Source organism: Aplysia californica, unplaced genomic scaffold (assembly GCF_000002075.1).
Source record: "Aplysia californica isolate F4 #8 unplaced genomic scaffold, AplCal3.0 scaffold01336, whole genome shotgun sequence".
NCBI classification, from domain to species: Eukaryota; Metazoa; Mollusca; class Gastropoda; order Aplysiida; family Aplysiidae; genus Aplysia; species Aplysia californica.
The window spans coordinates 71429-89680 of NW_004798606.1; the positions used below are offsets into that span (position 1 = coordinate 71429).

At 39.5% G+C, this 18252-nt stretch overlaps 1 protein-coding gene across 1 annotated transcript in view; it reads right to left on the bottom strand.

Annotated features, from left to right (window-relative positions):
• LOC101860711 (protein unc-79 homolog) overlaps positions 1–16479 on the bottom strand; it is a gene marked incomplete in the record, with an annotated part of 74225 nt that extends 57746 nt beyond the window's left edge. Inside the window, 15 exon segments of the mRNA XM_035973512.1 lie at positions 144–181; positions 1135–1201; positions 2240–2423; positions 3234–3448; positions 4817–4975; positions 6067–6131; positions 7263–7277; positions 8043–8172; positions 9427–9482; positions 11227–11313; positions 11774–11944; positions 12315–12475; positions 13506–13626; positions 14459–14639; positions 16401–16479. Of these exon segments, the coding sequence (XP_035829405.1) occupies positions 144–181; positions 1135–1201; positions 2240–2423; positions 3234–3448; positions 4817–4975; positions 6067–6131; positions 7263–7277; positions 8043–8172; positions 9427–9482; positions 11227–11313; positions 11774–11944; positions 12315–12475; positions 13506–13626; positions 14459–14480 (1491 nt within the window).
• Between the last annotated feature and the right edge of the window lie 1773 nt (positions 16480–18252).

Consider the following 18252-nt stretch of genomic DNA (forward strand, 5'->3'; position numbering starts at 1 on the left):
ACACACACACACACACACACACACACACACACACACACAGATAATGAAAACTGAAACACACTCAAGTTTCCAAACCAAAACACACTTACAAAAAAAGTCAAAGCTCCTGACACAAAAATGCCTCTCTATCACTAACAACTCACCTCTGGCTTGAGTCGTTCCAAGGCATTGCCAATGTTATCTGTGGACATAGAGGAATGTAATGTCATCTCAAGTCTTCGAAGGTCATGTAAAGTCTTACAAAGTCATTGCTTTATCGAGTCCTTATAGGTCATGTTAGGTCTTCGTAGTCAAGTTACATCAAACAAAACCACTGAAAGTCATGACAAGTCTTCATGAGTCATGTATATCATGCAAAGTCACACATACCATTGTAAGTCATGTCAAGTTTTCAGAAGACATCTTAAGTCTCCCGAAGTCATGTCAAGTCTTTACAAGTCACATGAATTCATAAAAAGTCACTGCAAATCACATCAAGTCTTATCAGGTTGAGTAAATCAGTGTCTGACAGAGTTGCTCATCAAGGGTGACAATACAGTGTTTATAAAAATCTCGTAACAAACATTCTAAAAATGCTTATCTTCGGCTAAATATATTTGGCACCTTGAAAAAAGAACAAAACAAAGAAATTTTTGTTAACTTTACAAATTAGAACATTTCACCATTTAGTAACATCAATAAATTACTAGTGTTATAAATATATATTTTGAAATCATTTTTTCCAGAATCAGTGGTATATTCTTTTACTAACACACAGGCACTAAAGCTTTTTTGTTGTAACAGGAAGGTAACAGATAAAGAAGCATAAAAGAGTAACCAACTGGACTCTCATCTAGATCTTTCATCACTGGGCATAAACCCCTGAATGATAAACAATAAGCGCAAGAATATAGAGCTCTTCCCCATTGCACGCAGGTGTGATTTCAGTTCCCATGAGGGGATGTCATTTTATTGATTATCTCTGTCAGTCTCCAGGGATCTTAAATCCCACAAAATTCAGGATGGTTTTCACAAGTACAGTAAGTAGGGACTTCATGGTAGCCTGACCCCTAAATGTCCAAAACTGTGTCAATGGAGGTGTAAAGCTTTCAGAGTCAATTACAGTCAAATACAAATATTTCAAGAAAACTGTACCATCAGGCAGATAGGCTGTTGCATCGAACCACTGGAACAGCATTCCCAGCAGCCTTCCCAGGACCTCCTGAAATGTCAGACAAAGCCCAGTATCAGGACAACAGTTGACCAAGTCCATGAATAGTCTAGTTTTAGTCATTTTTAAGGTACTTACAACACAATAAGATCATATTAGTGCCGAAGATTAGAGGTGTTACAAGAGAGTAACAAACACAAAAAGAAGACGGGGAGATAAGGATGATAGATGTCTGATAGGTAAGAAGGAGAAAACCACACCAGAGCACCCACCAACCACCCGCCGATAGATGTTTGATAGAAAAGAAGGACCAAACCACACCACCAGAGCACCCGCCAACCACCCCCATCCATGGTTATGCAGAGGACTGAGATGGTTGTGAGTGAGAACATTGCTGCAGTGACAACATTAACACAATGTACATAGAGACAATGACATAGAAAGAGTTTGAGGAAAGCCTCAAGAAGACAGGAAATTACTACACATTTCAACTTAGGCTCGACTTGGAACAGAGAACATATCGTTTTAACATGAGTGATAAGAGGAAACAACTTATTAAAACTACTTCTCTGTTAAAAAGAGCATAAGAGTGGAGGGTATGGGCTTGAGGGCAGCTGGATCAGAGTTAACAATAGTGAGAAGACTTTTAGGATTAACAGTGGTCCCTGTATTTTTTCAACAAACTGACAACATTACATTCTTTTAAAAATCAAAGCACAGAACAAAATTTTTAAAAAACAACAGCAACAATGGTATAACAACAATCTAAGTGAGAGACACTATGTACATACAGACCGTGAACTTGAGGGCAGCAGTATTAATGACAACAGTAACAACAACAACAAAAAAGGTACACCAACAAACTTTGAGTAAACAAAAGCACATTGAGATAATAACGCTCACTTAGAGCAGAGAAAGAGTACCCAAGATGGACAGAAACAACAAAGGGAAAGAAAAGAAGTAGGACCAATCAGAGAAGAAAAAAAAAGGACCAATCAGTGGCACCCTCTAACTATCCACCGGTACAGCAACAATCTCAGTATAAGACAGCACACACAGAGACCACTAGACTACTTTGTCCCAGCTTACAATGGGGATATCCTCCCCGGGCTTGCACAGCTCCACCAGCAGCCAAATTCCATACCGACTGAGCAACTTTCTCTCCCCGACATCTTCCACCTCGAAGCCATCGTCATCATCTGGCATGCGACGCAGATCTTCCCCCATCTCCACCATCCTCTTTGTCCCGATGGGCGATGCCTCTTTCAACAAACTGCAAACAAAATGATTGATGTTTCACGATTTATACCCCTGTTGACACAATTAATATCACTTAAAATGCCCGCTGGTTCAACGCTCCCTGACAGAGCTTACCACGGCTGAATAAGTAAAAACATCCCAGCAGAAATAGAGAGATACTTAATAAAAGTGCCTAACCATTACACAACAGATGTTGGTCCTGCAATGATTTAAGACCAACTTACAACTGATAAACAAAATACATACAAATTAACAAAATTGAACAAAAGTATGAGTTAAGGTTTGTGTATCCCTCCCAAGACAATATTCACATGTTTTCAAAACAGCTCCTTCCACCAGTAGACCAACTCCGTCCACTTCCCTATCTCAGTCCCAAACAACATACAGAGCATCTTCCGGCTTGGTACACACGACTTTCCTTCAGCCTGACAATTGTGATCAATTCTAACGGACAATAACAAATACATGTCCTATTAATGGATCACTTAGAAGGTGAGTGCTTCGACCCTGCCTGTCAGGGCCAACACGGATCCAGCGAGATACAGCATTCTAGCAGACTTCCCCCTTTGAGAACAAAACTTGCGTCTTCTGCATGAAATGGTGAAGAACCTAATCCTTTTACCACAAATGCCAGTTAGAGAAGTGAGTCCATTTGTGATCCCAAAATCCACTAGGGAGCAAAGGAAAAGAGGAACGATAAAATGGTGGGGGGGGGGAGGGAAAGGGGGGGGATGGAAGACGGAAGTGGAAAGGGCAAAGGGGGGTTGGAAAGAATGTCATAATTTTGTAAAAATGAAGCATGATAAATACTCCCAGTACTGACCTGACGATGGCATCCATGAGGTATCTCTGCACTTCCGGTGTGCAGCCCCAGATGTCCGAGATACTGGTGTGGAAGATGTGATTGGGTGAGCCGCTGTTGCCGTGACGACGCTCGTGACAGGTGCTGCAGTACCTGACAGGCCTGTTGCTGTTATAGCTGGCGCACTCTATGCTGAAGCACGTGCAGATCGCAATGTTCTGTGACGACTTGCAGTTCTTGGTGAAAGAAGAAAGATGAGGAAAGCAATGACACTTGGTAGAAAAATAATCCGCATCCTGCATGCTTCTTGGGCTGTTCAACATTCCACCACTTTTGGGTAATTAAAAGAATCTATACATCAGCATCAGTGGTGTAGTGGCTAGGCGCTTCATCGTCACAAGCCAAAGACATGAGCGTAATTCCTAGGTAGAAGAATTTTCATCCAGTATCTGTCTTTCTATTAGGATGTTGTACCTCTCTCAGCCCAAGTTATTCCCAACAGGCAAGGCTGAAGCAGCCCGCCTTCTAAATGATCTAAATTATGTCAAGGGGGGCACAAAACACCAAATTTTTTTTTTAAAAACAGCTTTTCCATCAGACCCTGACTCCATAAATTGTAATCATTGTAAATGCATTACATGTATACATTACATGTATAACAGCTGTGTACTATCCACACTCCTATATGGCGCTGAATGCTGGAGGATGACTGATCATGACAGTGCCAAGCTATCTTCCTTTTATACAACCAGCTTACGCCAAATCCTCAGAATCTTCTGGCCCGACAAGATTTCCAAAGCAGATCTGTTACGTAAATGTAGGCAAGAGGACATGACAACCATAATAAAAAGGAGAAGGTGGAGACGGATTGGACATGTTCTGAGAAGAGAGCCAGACTCTATTGTGAAGACTGCCCTCCACTGGACACCCGAAGGACGTCGCAAAAGGGGCAGACCCAAAGTGACCTGGAGACGCACAGTAGAGTCTGAAATGAAGTCCTGGAATCATTCGTGGGGAACGCTGACCAAGATGGCCCAAAACAGACAGAGCTGGAGATCCTTTGTTGCTACCCTAAACGCCAAAAGGCATAATGGGTAGTAAATAAGTAAGTAAGTAAGTAAGATCATATAGGAGGTGAGCTAAACAATTCTTCCTGTCCAGGCCACCATGGATTGTGTAGTAAACAAAAACCCTTCACACAGATAGAAATCAATACTTTGCGCCAAAACTTCCTCTGTCAGTCAGCTGTGATGTTGTATGCAGTATCCCACTAAGACCAGGTTTTCCTTGACAGGCAGGATTGAAACAGTCTGCCTATCTAAGTGATCCATATTGTGTCAATGAGGTTGTACATATTAGGGTGTGAGATGCAAAACCCGATATGCGACATTTTGGAAAAAATTGAGGTTTTTTTTGCTTCTAAATGCACATTGTTACCGGCCACCAGATGCACTGAGTGTTTTCGGCCAAAACCCAACACATATTTCATAAGAGCCACCAAAAAATCTTTTCACGCATGTTTGTGCGTATAGTAGTATTTTTTTAAAACTGCATAAACGTTTAAAATAAAATAGAGAAGAGCAGAGACAAATCCAGGCATGTACCTTATTCTCACAGACCGACGAGACGTGTGGCATAGGCATGAGCAGGTCCATCATGTACTCTCCGTGGTCTTTCTTCAACGCCTCGGTGCAGTCGCTGCAGATGTACAGGGGAGGGGGCGTGTCTCCCGAGTGGATGGCCAGGGCCGGGTTGATGCACATCTGGTCAGGACAGGACACACAGAGAGGACACACAGAGAGGACACACTGACCATAATGGGTTTTTTTGGGTGGTGGGGGGAGGGTTGACCACAGCAAGCAGCTAGGTGTTTCCCTTGATAACTTCATCTCAAACAACAAATAACTCTTTTCGTAAATATTATTTCCAAAGACATATAGCGAATACTAATTTACATGACAATTATGTAAACAAATTTTTATATTTATGTCATTTTTAATTAATCAAACAAACTAACATCATATCATAACTCTTTCTGTTCATAGTCTTTTCCAACTAAGAAATATCGTGCGTAACTTCACATCTTAAAACAATTATCTACATAATCTTTACATTCATACTACCTTTAAACCAAGAAATATACTCATAGGATGAAAGTAAAAGATCAGAGAAAATAAAAAATGCACCGATATAAAAAAAATCCTCTGCAATATTATTCTTGGGCACAAAAACATAACTGATGAATTAACTCTTTATCTGCTCGGAGGCGCACACTGCGTCGCGCTATATATCGCTGAACTGCTCGGAGCCGCACACCACGTGATTGTATTCAAGGATGCGATAAAATGCGAATGCGAAGCTTTTCGATTTGAAGTCAGGATTTTATGTTTCCCCAACTTTCGTGTGAACAAAAAATTATGGGTGTGTTTATGATTGCATAACATAAAAAGATATATAAATTTCCTTACAAAATGCACTTTTTATAAAAGTTCATTCATTTCCTGACATTTTGGTGTATGCTACAACTATATTTCAGCATATTTGATCTAAATATAGCTTTTTTTGTGTAACACCCTTGATCAGAATTTTATCAAGGGGACAAACCCCAACAAAATCTGTTAAAAACCCCAAGCTGATAAAGAGTTAAAGCTCATCTACAGATCAGAAAGCTAAAAAAAAGAAAAATCAGAATTTATGTGAGCAGTATATCTTTCACTCAGCACTACTGTAACAATGTGAAATATAACTAATACACTTGATATGCATTCATGAAAGACAGAAAGAAAGAAAAGGGAAAAAAGGAAGAAAGATAGAAAAAAAGAGGAAAAAAAGAAAGAAGGTAGAAGCTACAAACCTTAACAGCCTGACAGTTCCCTTCATTAATGCAGCCTTTGCGCTGACACAGAATAGCAGGCCAGGCTGTGCAGGATAGGGACAGGAATGTATTTCAGTTACTAATCAAGTACACATGAAACTTAAGCCTTCAATTTTTTTTTTTAAGTTTACATAAGAGAACTGAAGATCACAGACAGTAAGTAAATTTTTATAAATGAACGGAAGAAGTTGTTGAGTAGAAGTTTTTTAGTTTTAGTAGAGGTATTACGGCACTCGCAACAGCATAAAGGTCATATGAGCGCCAGAAGATTAGAGGTGTTACAAGAGAGTAACAAACATAAAAAAGAAGAAGGGGAGATAAAGACGATAGATCTTTGATAGGAAAGAAGAAGCAAACCACACCAGAGCACCCGACAACCACCCACAAGAGTAGAAGTTTGCTGTGAATCTGAACAAGAAGGCCTACCAAAAAAAAATTGCCCGTGGCAACATCTTTATAACAGCATTTGATACTATTTTTAGGTAGAGCTGTACCTGGTTTACAGAAAGTACGAGCACAGATTGTTAAATGAATAACCCCTATTTGAGAAAAAACTTTTCATCAGCGTTGATTCTACAAAATTGGGCAATGATTTTTTATGGTTCTCTTTCGAAAGAGTGATCTTGTTGTGTACAATCTTTCAATCTTTAATGGAACTACAGAAGAGTGGAGGTCTGAGCTACTGCAAATCATTGTGACAACCTATGCATTTCACCAGGAACAGAAAGTTATACTTACAAATAGATCTCACTAAGGTGTTCCCCAACCAATCAAGAATTAACCTGAACACAAAACAATATGTAAACATTCTCACCCGCGCACGTGCACACACACACACACACACAAACACACACACATACATACACACAAATAAACACACACACACACACACACACACAAACACACACACACACATACATACACACACACACAAACACACACACACACACATACAAATGTTTGAACTTAAACAATGCAAGTGTTCAAACACACACACACACACACACACACACACACACACACACACACACACACACACACACACACACACACACAGACAACACTAACAAAAATTATACAAATGTTTCAAAGTTTCTCCCTAATTCAACAAATCAAAAAAAATCTTACAGACAAGAATATAAGACAAGTTGGAGTTGTTTCCAAGAAATGTGTACCTGTAAATTCAATTCCTTTCAAGCAGCGTAAAAAAAAAGCAAAGGCATATCATAAACTGTACCCTGAAATCAATACAACGTGAGCACTGACCTCATCATAGTAAAAATGTACGATCTCTAGTCAGGATTTACAGTACAAAGGAGTGCGGAGGAGGGGAAGGTAGGCATTTTACAGTTAAGGAATACTCCATAGCAGAACAGATCATGGTGAATAACAATACATCAATGATACTATAACCAGCTACAATTCTTTTCTCTTTACACAAGAATTGCAAACTGGGACAAATCTAATAGTCTCTTCTACAATATACAGAAGAATAACTTAACTTAGAATATTTAATGTATGTTTATCAATGTACACGTATTTATAGCAGATAGTCTACCTTTGTATACCATTGTAAATCTAACACAAGTCATTACCTAGCACTATCAGAATTAAATGGCAGGCCTCTATTCATCACTGTATTTATAACATGATTCAACATACCTACTGTATTTAAATATAAACTTCTACTACCACTGTATTCATAACATATACAGCTAAACATCTCTGTATTTATAATAAACACCTCTACAAATCACAGTATTTAAAAAGCATACCTCCATAAAATGCAAGCCACTAAATACCACAGTATTTATAACATATCCCATCTCTACTTAACGTATGACTCAACATAAAGTATTGGTTATGCACACCTCTAAAAACCACTGCATTTATGATAATATGTGCCTCTACATAATGGACATACCAGTGTATATGCAATGTATACTTTTACATACCACTGTATTTGTAATGTATGCCTCTGCGATCACTGAGCGTTGGGTTGAGCTGGGGCCAGTAGTAAAATAGCAGGTGAGCTGCTGGAGCCTTGGCTGTCGGAGGAGCATACGCAATGATGCTCAAAATGTCCTGAGAACAAGCAAAGCAGATTTGAAAACACACTGGTGGTACAGGCAAAAATGTGTCACAATGTGGTGGAATCAGGCGTTCGTCATTTTTTGGGCATAAAGAGTTATTGGTGTCATCTAAAAGGGTATTCATTTGCCTTGCTTTCAATGAAAAAAATACCTATTTATCTTGAACAGAAGTCGAGATGTTTGCGATTGAAGGATGTGGGGTAGCCTGTTTTCAAAAGTAAAATTATTGAGAAAATGGCCTCCACAGTTTGGTAACTTTAATAGCTTAAGAGTCCTTGAAAACTGAAAATTACACATTCGTTGCCTTTTAACAAGGTTTTGCAGTAAAATCTATATAGAAATGTGTTTTCATATGAACATAAAAGGTGTTTAGCTAAAAAAACACAATTTTGATAAAAGTTGCCAAACTGGTGGAAAAATGCAAGTTTCTTGACTTTCATTATTTTGGCGAGTGCCTGATTTCACAATGCTGCCTCACAAATGTACTATCATTTCTGGTGACTGAACATAATAATCATCCACAAACACAAAGATGTAGTTGTTTATGGCTCAGCCTTGCACTTAACCTGGACAGGCACAGAAGGGGTCACTGGCGCCTCTGGTACTTCATCACTGCATGCAGAAGACCTGACTTTGATTTGATTTCCCAGTTGGAATTTTATCGAGTATTTCTGCCTGCCTGTCTGCTGCGATGATGTGCGCCTTCCACCCACCCCCTGTCACTTTCCCACTACAAGACTGGCGTCTGTCATGTAGCTGTTAGGCCATCACTCACAGGAGACCTGAGTTTGATTCCCATTTGGGGGGATTTTTATTGAGTATCTCAGTATGTCTGCTGGGACATTGTATCCCTCTCAGCCCCAATTAGCCTTGACAAGTAGGGTTTAAACCCCTGTCCTAAATGATCTAAATTGTGTAGATGAAGGCATGAAAAACATCTATAAAAAAAAAATTTTTAAACAGAAATAGTTTGATGCGAACAAAGACATGATGCAAGCAATTTTCTGTTTAAAACTCTTCAACGGTCAATCAGGCAGCTGTGCTACAATGTGGGTCTTGACCTTGTACAGCTCACGGACAACAAAATGTGAAAACAAAAATAAATTATCGTTTAAAAAAAGAAATACATAAAAGATGTAGTTAATGTGCAATAGAAAGGTCAAAGAATGACATTACAATTAAATGATAGACGAGAGATACAAATCAATCAGAAATATGAGTGATTAATTTTTAAAAATTTACTTACTTTGATAATGTTTTTCTTCATACTCATGAAACACTCCAAAATCTGGGAGTGGAACGCTGAAAGAGAACAAAAAAGTCAAAATTTTAACTTTCTTTTTCTTTTTTTCGTATGTGTTTTACAGTGCTCTCAACTGCATAAGGTCATATGAGCGCGGGGAATACACCAAACATTTTCAATAGGTACGAAATTTTGAATTTTGTCCAGGTGGCGGCCGAAGCCTACTCTTATCGATTTTGGACCACCAAGGGATCTTTAACGTACGCAACTTGCACACGGGACCTCCGAGATTTTTCACATTAGTCCGAGAAGGCTAGGTGTAGATCTTTCCTACCCGAAGATCAGGGGTATGGCTGAAAGACAGCAGTAAGAAGGAGCCAAGAAGTAGCAGTAGAAAGGCAGCAGAAAGTCAGGAGCCCAGTGGAGGGGGCAAAGGAGGTGATGGGTGAGGGAAGAAAGCGGAGACGAAAGCAGACGACAGAATATTGCAAGAGAGAAGGAAAGAAGGTGAAAGGAGACAATTTTAGAGAAGAACATTTTTCTGTTGCTACCCGGATTTGAACTCGAGACCTTTGAATCAGAAGCGAACACCTTAACCTCTAGACCATGAGAGCCTCCAAATTTTAACCTTTTGAGCCCTCACTCCCTTAAAACTGCAAGACCATTTCAACTGAGTTCCCCACTTACAATGGCAGATTTACACTACTGCCTCTGAAGTGTGCCTTAAGAGGGCGGAAAAGAAAAGGTAAGCATACACTGAGGCTGGAGCTCAGGTCAACAGGACTAAGGCTAAGGTCATGATAGTGATTGACAATAGAAAACATCACAAATCATATTTAAACAATGGTCGAACCTTTTCTAAAACAATCACTTGTACAAAGGACCACTTTCCACTTCACCTCTTGCGTTTTGTAATTATTATGGGTGCCATTTTGGACAATTTTAACTGCACTTGAATTAAATTTCTAAACTCTGTCATTAAATGGCACTGCTCTACAGTCTTTTATTGATTATAATTATGTCCCAAACATGCACCAGTGTATGTGGTGCAGTAGTCAGGTGCTTTGTCATCTCATGCTGAAGACATGAGTTCAATTTAAAATTAAGTATCTCCGTCTTTCTGTTGAGACCTTGTATCCCTCTCAGCCGGGGTAGATTCTGACAAGCGGGGATGAAGCAACCTGTCGATGTGGGTGCAAAACACCTGCTATTACTTTTTACTTAACACAAGATGCGGAGCACCAGAAGGGATAAAACCGAAGGAATAAAAAAATATTGCGTTATTCACAAACTCTGACCAATGTCTCTGGTGTAACAGTTACACATGCAGAAGCCAAGGGTTCCATTTCTGTGGAATAATATACATCACATAACTTTTCTGTTATAACTGTTAGGTAACGTATCGGGATTTAGACACTACCTTTCTTCTACTCAGTAGTCACTTTTCGGTTACAATGTACTAGAAGACTAAAATAAAACCAAAGAGCCTTTTCAGACGTGCATTTCTTCACTCTCTCTATATCTGTTTGTACCCACAAACCGAACAATATTACAATTCTTATGTGGGGAAATTGTTTTTTTCAAGTACATCCAACTGTCTGCTGGGATGCTGTATCCCACTTAGCCTGGGCGAGCCCAGATAGACATGGTTGCAGCTGCCTGCCTTCTGGGTGACCAAATTGTGTCAATACGGGACCAACTCATTAGCAATCACAAACTCAGTAAACCCGTTGCAAGTTGCAACAAAGCATACATCATTACAAAATTCCTCAGAAAACTTCAAGACCTGATGATAAAACTCACCTCCATTCTCTGTGTGTTGAAACACCATAGTGATGATGGCTGCGGCAGATTCACTGGCATATGTCGGCTCCTCACTCACATCCGCACCTGAGGCAGAATTTGCATGCAAGTCTAATCAGAGATAAGGTAGAGAGCACAGTGCTAGCTTGAAGTTTGAAAGTTAAAAACAATTTTTATCAATCTTTCAAAGCATAAAATACTGTAATATTATTACAAAAGAATCTATTCGTTTCCGTTTCCTACATTTCTCTCTCTCTCTCTCTCCCTCTCCCTCTCTACCTTTCATTAGCAAATATATTTAAAATTGGCACTTGCAGGATCTCATCTGATGTATCCCTTGAAGTGAAGACCTCCCCCTACCCACTGTGAACCGCAAGTAAACATTTAAAATTCAAAACTACAGATAACATGATATGATGATATTCTACGAGAATTAGTGAAGATATCAATCAGAACCAGCCACAGCCTTACCCCCTTCAATCCTCCTCCTTTCCCCCCCCCCCCCCCCCCCCCAAAGTCCCCCATTGCCACAATGAAGCAGCCTTACTGAGAGTCATGGGTAGGAGACTAGTGCACAGCAGGTCGATCGTGTCCTTGTGGAGGGTCGGTGGGAAGATGGCCAGAGTTGACGCCACGGTGTACGGCAGAGCGTCTAGTAGGTCGTGCTCCAGGAAGGGAACCAGCCAGCCAAGCACATTTAACACAGCTTCTCCCAGAGCTGAAATAACAGAAAATACTTAAATTAATACTAAAAGTAATGACGATATCGATTATAATAGCAACAATATAAAGTACTAAATACAACTACTACTAATAATGATTATGATAATCATAATCCACATGCAACTTACTTTACACAAACAACCATTAACATCATATTTCTATTAAACTATCAATCTCCCCATCTCTCTTATCACTCACACACACTCTCACACACACACAAACAGACACACACACACACACAACACACACATACACACACACGCGCGCGCACACACACACATATAGAACATGAAGAAATTTAGTCACTGATGAAGGACAAACAAAGGAACAAAAAGACAAATATAAAGTAAGTACTATAGACTTACCAAGCTGCCCAATCTGGACCACCGGGACCAGGTCCAAGATACTGAGAACAGCCTGGTACAAGCCCGAGTAGTTCAGGGTGGGGAAAATCGACAGGCGAACGCTGTCTTTTTGTCGCAGACCATAGTTCTCAATGGGGATGTTTGGCACATCTTTGAGAACGCTGTAAAGTAAAAAAGAATTGTTTTTGAAACAGACATTTCAACTTTTGACACTTCCTTTAGGTCACTACTTTTTAATCTTGGTCCTTCTCTAGTAGTGCAGGCTTCCATATATGATGTATTATCATGGTACTATTAATTTCTTCACAAAAGACATAAAATATAGCTCATTTTATTTGAAATGAATTTGACAACAATTAGAAATGTAAAGATACTCGGCGAAGGGATGGGGTGGATTTTCTGAATATATATGTGAGGCAGCATGGTGGAATCAGGCTCTTGTCAAAATAATCAAAGTGAAGAAACTTGCATTTTTCCGCAGGTTTGTGAATTTTATCAAATTTTTGTTTTTTAGCTCAACACCTTTCATGCCCATTAAAGAACTCATTTCTGTGTGGATTTTTCAGAAAAACGTTGTTAAGGCACAAAAAATGTAAATTTTCAGTTACCACGGACTTTTAAACTAAGGAAATAACTATTGGCTGCCATTTTCCCACTTATTTTACCTCTGAAAACAAGTGACCCCCACCTCCTTCTTTCACAAATATCTCGACTTGTATTAAAGATAAATCGATATTTTTTTCATCCAAATAAAGGCAGGTGAACAAGCTTTAAGATGATACCAATAACTCTACAAGCCCAAAAATTGACGAGAGCCTGATTCCACCACGCTGCCTCACATATGAAAAAGGAATGGGGAAACTAGATATAATTTCTGTAGTATTAATTTGACACTTTTTCTATCCCCAGTGGATATCATTTGGAGTAAACACTAAGTAAACAAAACATTGTGGAAGTGCTGGTCCTCAACAAGACATGTTACAGTACTATCTTGACCAATATGTTACACAGCAGAATTATCTTGGAATAATAGTGAAGTAATGGGAGTTTGCATGATTGATTGTCATTGATTTATTTAACCCCCACCCCTTTCCCCCACGCCCTCTCCCCATCAAACCAATTCATGACAAATTCTATTCTGAGGTTATAGAAATAATGAACAATCGTTTTCTGAAGTTCTATGTTGATCACCTGAGAAGAGTCTGTGAAAAATACTTGAGAGTATTGGCAATGTCAACACCAGTTGGCAACGGAGCGATGTTTGTGACAATCTTGTAATGATACTCCTTCAAGTTGCGTATCTTTGATGTGACTGAAAACAGAAAAACAAAGTGACAAATTGTTTAATCAAAATTAATCTCAAAGGAAATGTACATTTTTTAACCATCTTTTATTTAAAAAGTCAGTATATCATAATAAAATCCCAAAGTGACACAAGAGTAAATATTTTTATATTCTTTAACTTTTCAATTCAACATTGAACTCATGTTTTTAATCAACATTTACAACTGGTGGTCTTTTCAGGGTTAGTTCACTAGAAAATTTTCACCTGTATCACCCCTCATGATATGACCAATAACTTCAGTCCGTAAGAAAACCTAAACAAACCCACACTCGGACAACAATCTCCAAACTTCGACAACCATTAGAAATTAACTCATTAATCCTTTGGTGACACGTCAGTTCATGCTTCACCAAGCACAGTTTTGGATCCACATGGACACAGAGTAGAGCTAGATCCAGTGGTCAGTTTCTTATAATTATACATGGTTTTCAAATACTGCTGACTATATATTATATATATCTAAAAGCACAAATTTTCTTTGTGTACGAAATATTACCGAAGGTGAATCTGCAATTAATTTTACAAAATACATATCTAACAGAAACTGTATGCACAAAACGCACAAAACGACCTCTAAGACGAACGGTGTTCATCTTCATGGTCCTCGTACTTCGCAAGGCATGATGAACACTGTACGTCAAAGCAGCTTCTTGGCACGTTCGTCATGTATGAAAAAATGATGCACTCCCTACGTTATTTAGGTCACGAAAGGGTTAAAGGAACAATCATTTACAATGAGTTATATTACGGGCTAATCATGAAACCGAAAAGAGAAAAAAAGACACAACACTCAGCTCACATGTCGCAGCTCTCGTTGCCATTGTGGAAGATGTTTCAGCTGAGGTGCAGAACAGTTAGCCTTTCATCCAATATTCACAAGTCATCAAATTCTTCTTCCGAGAAAAACTGGGAAGAGCTCACACCACAGAGGAACATCTCACAGGTCATCAAATCGTCATACAATTTTCTCTTCATAACATCTGAAACAGCAAAACATACAAGATGGTTTCAAACAGAAGGAAACAAGTGAACTGGTACTTATACAACATAAGATCCTCTGAGCAGTTACAGTGAACCTACTTTAGCCTACAACCAGACTGACAAATAAAATGTAGGCTAGAGCTGTTTCATCACCCTTTGGTGCTTTTGAATTCAAGCTGACAGTTCGGACACATAAATAATATAAGAACAACATCTAACATAATATATAACAGATGCCCCCTTCGAAGGTATGATTTAATAATCTCTGAAGGACATTTTAATTACTCTATTCAAATTAGTCACAAAGCCATCAACGCTGTTTGTGTGACCTATGTGTGAGAGCGAGAGAGTAACCAATTAAATTAGCCTGTATCTTTACATTGTATAATGTATTGAGTGTGTACATCTCTGTGAGTGTGTGTGTGTATATATATGTGTTTGTGTGTATAGGCCTACATTGAGAGTGAGAGAGAGAGAGAGAGAGAGAGAGAGAGAGAGAGAGAGAGAGAGAGGGGGGGAGAGACAGAGAGAGAGAGAGAGAGAGAGACAGAGAGAGAGAGGGAGAGAGTATCATATGAGTGAGTGTTTGAGTGTGAGTGCAAAGGTGCTGGGGCGGGGCGTAGTGAAGGGCTATAGGGCTTGAGCCCCTCCCACTCCCACCCCCAACTCTTTCCCTCCGTAAATGAATAATTCTTAGATAATAAATGAGATAATCAGTTGAAACTGTAAGAACTGTTTCAGAATCTTCCGTCTCCACCTTAAGTTGCATGCGGTGAGCACACACGCTTGCTCGTTTATCCAATCACTGTAGTCACCGCTTACAACGATAGTAACCTAACAGCCAATCAAATGTGTTTTAGGGCTCAGCAAAGAATGAGCCCATTCCCACGGTCCTTTCTTAAAACTCTTTGAAAAAAGGTTGTTGTTGTTGATTTTTGTTCTTTGAAAAAAGGTAAAAGAAACAAATTTATGAGAGCCTGCGGAAACTGTTGTTAGAGAGGGCTCGTTCTCTGCCAGCCCAGACAATGATGCAATGAGGGGAAGTTCATGACACAACACTTTCACCAGAGACCCAGTAACCAAAACACGCTCATGGGCCCACGTTTTAGGACTGCCTTTGCTTTCTGCGACCCCATGGCTAATCCAGTTGCTGTTGTATGTGTGTGCACTTGCGTGTTTTAATTAATTAATTTTGTTGGTATTTTACGGCGCTCACAACTGTATAGGTCATAAGAGCGCGTTTGCGTGTGAGTGTGAGAATGAAATTAAATCATATCTCGAATGTCCTCTGAACCAAGGAAATCTTACCTTTGAACTCTAGATCTACCTACCCTGATTTCTCAGCCCCACCCACATTAGAACCACCCACTGCCCCTGCAAGAGTATGTGTGTGTATGTGTGTGTGGGTGTGTGTGTGTGTGTGTGTGTGTGTGTGTGTGTGTGTGTGTGTGTGTGTGTGTGTGTGTGTGTGTGTGTGTGTGCACTCATGTATGAACGTGTATCTATGTCAACAATAACTTAATGTAGCCTACTAAGTGTTAGCAGGGGCCAGGGGCCGGAGGAGGGGAGTGTATCTCTTTTCCAATGGCTGGCCAAAGTTGAAAGCCAGAGTGTTTACTGAAATCTCGATCTGTAGACTAGATTCCAGGTCTAATCGATGTTTTATTGTTCGCAACAAAAGTAACTTGGCGCCTGAGCTCCAATCAGAAAGTGGGCTTCTGCCCAGAGCCCAGAGCACTTAGTCTAGGAAAAGCACTCACACAAAACAGTTGAACGAGTGTCAATGTCTGTAGCATTCTCGCAACAAACGCATACAGTAAAAAGAAACACAATTATCAAATTAAAAGCCTGCTGAAAGGGTATTCTAGCACACACACAAAAATCTTATAACACAAAAACCACAGTAATATGTCTGCACACTGGGTTCTCAACAAAGCTACTCACTCTTCGACAGTCTTCGCTAACTGCTCACTGCTCACCACCGCCATCACATCTAAAAATAGGGCAGGGCGCGGCTCAACCCACTTTTGCCAAGGGGGACAGGATCATGTTAAACGAATATAAAATATCCATCTAAAATTCTTGGAAAAGGAACATATGGGTGCAAATTGAAACAAAAGTATATGTCATCATACCCTTCCACCCAGTGAGCGGTTTTGACGCTTTAGGGTATCAACAGCGCGCGGTGGGCCTAACGCGAATATTGATATAGGAATAGCAGAGAGTAACTTAGTACCCCCTTTAGAGTACAGAATGAGCATAGTCCTTGGTCGACTTTTTTTCATTAATTATTACTATGTATGTGCTCTCTCTCTCTCTCTCTCTCTCTCTCTCTCTCTCTCTCTCTCTCTCTCTGTATGTGTGTGTGTGTGTGTATGTGTGTGTGTGTGTGTGTGTGTGTGTGTGTGTGTGTGTGTGTGTGTGTGTGCGTGTGTTTTCCTTTTTCCAGGAACATATAGGTCGTATAAACCAGATAGGCCTTGCTAATGTCATTATTAAAATCTATTCTTTTATTTTCATTGTTTTATCCCATATTTGATTGCGCTAGCCTTTTAATTCTTTAGTATACACCTAGGCCTTCTCGAGAAAGCCTAGGTACTAGGTACTAGATATACAGTATACACCTGACATGATTTAGCGTTTTGTTCTGTTTCTTATCACTTTTGTATTTTTAGTTATAGCCTAGAAAACTGACCGGAAGCGTGGAGACTGCGTGAATTTTGTGGTGGCTTGTCTGGCCAGATTGGTCAGTGATATTTAAATATAGCTGAATTTTTGTTATTGTTGATCTTGTTTACTGCGGGTTTTTTTGTTTTTTTTTCTCTTTTTTTGAGTGATAGGGGAGAAAAAAATCGTGGGAGGGGAGGATTAAGAGAGTCTATTAAATTTCTTTTTTAAAATTGTGTTTGTTTGGGGTTTTTTTGTTAATGTATTTCTCATGGAAGGCAGCATTATTATTACTATGGTTTGTTGCTTTATTGCTTTTGTGCCTCTAGCTAAAGAAATTAATTGCTGCATTTCAGTACACCATTCCTTCAAAATAAATTATGATGATGCTATGATAAAAGTCAAATAAGTTTTGCAATCCTAGTAGTCTATTTGCTCATACACTTTCCCCATAAAGGAAATGCGGGAGAAAACAGGGGGGGGGGGCATATCTGTTTTCCTACCAACGTATCCAAAAAGATAATAATATGCAAAATTCCCTTTTTCTTCTGTGATTGAATAGCATTCAGCTAGAAATGTGTCATAATGCCGTAGCACATTACAAGCTGTTTTGTTGTACAAGCATGTACAATTTTAATGTATTTATAGTCCTATGCTTTGTATTAATATAAGTTAATACAAAAGACCGATTCTTCAAAATTTCGGGTTTAAGCAGTTACAACTATTTTTCAAACAGCTTATTTTCATTTCGCAGACTTCTGTTAGAATCTGTGTGTGTGTGTGTGTGTGTGTGTGTGTGTGTGTGTGTGTGTGTGTGTGTGTGCTGTGTGTGTGTGTGTGTGTGTGTGTGTGTGTGTGTGTGTGTGTGTGTGTGTGTGTGTGTGTGTGTGTGTGTGTGTGTGTGTGTGTGAGAGAGTGTGTGTGGGTGGGTGGGTGTGCACGCGT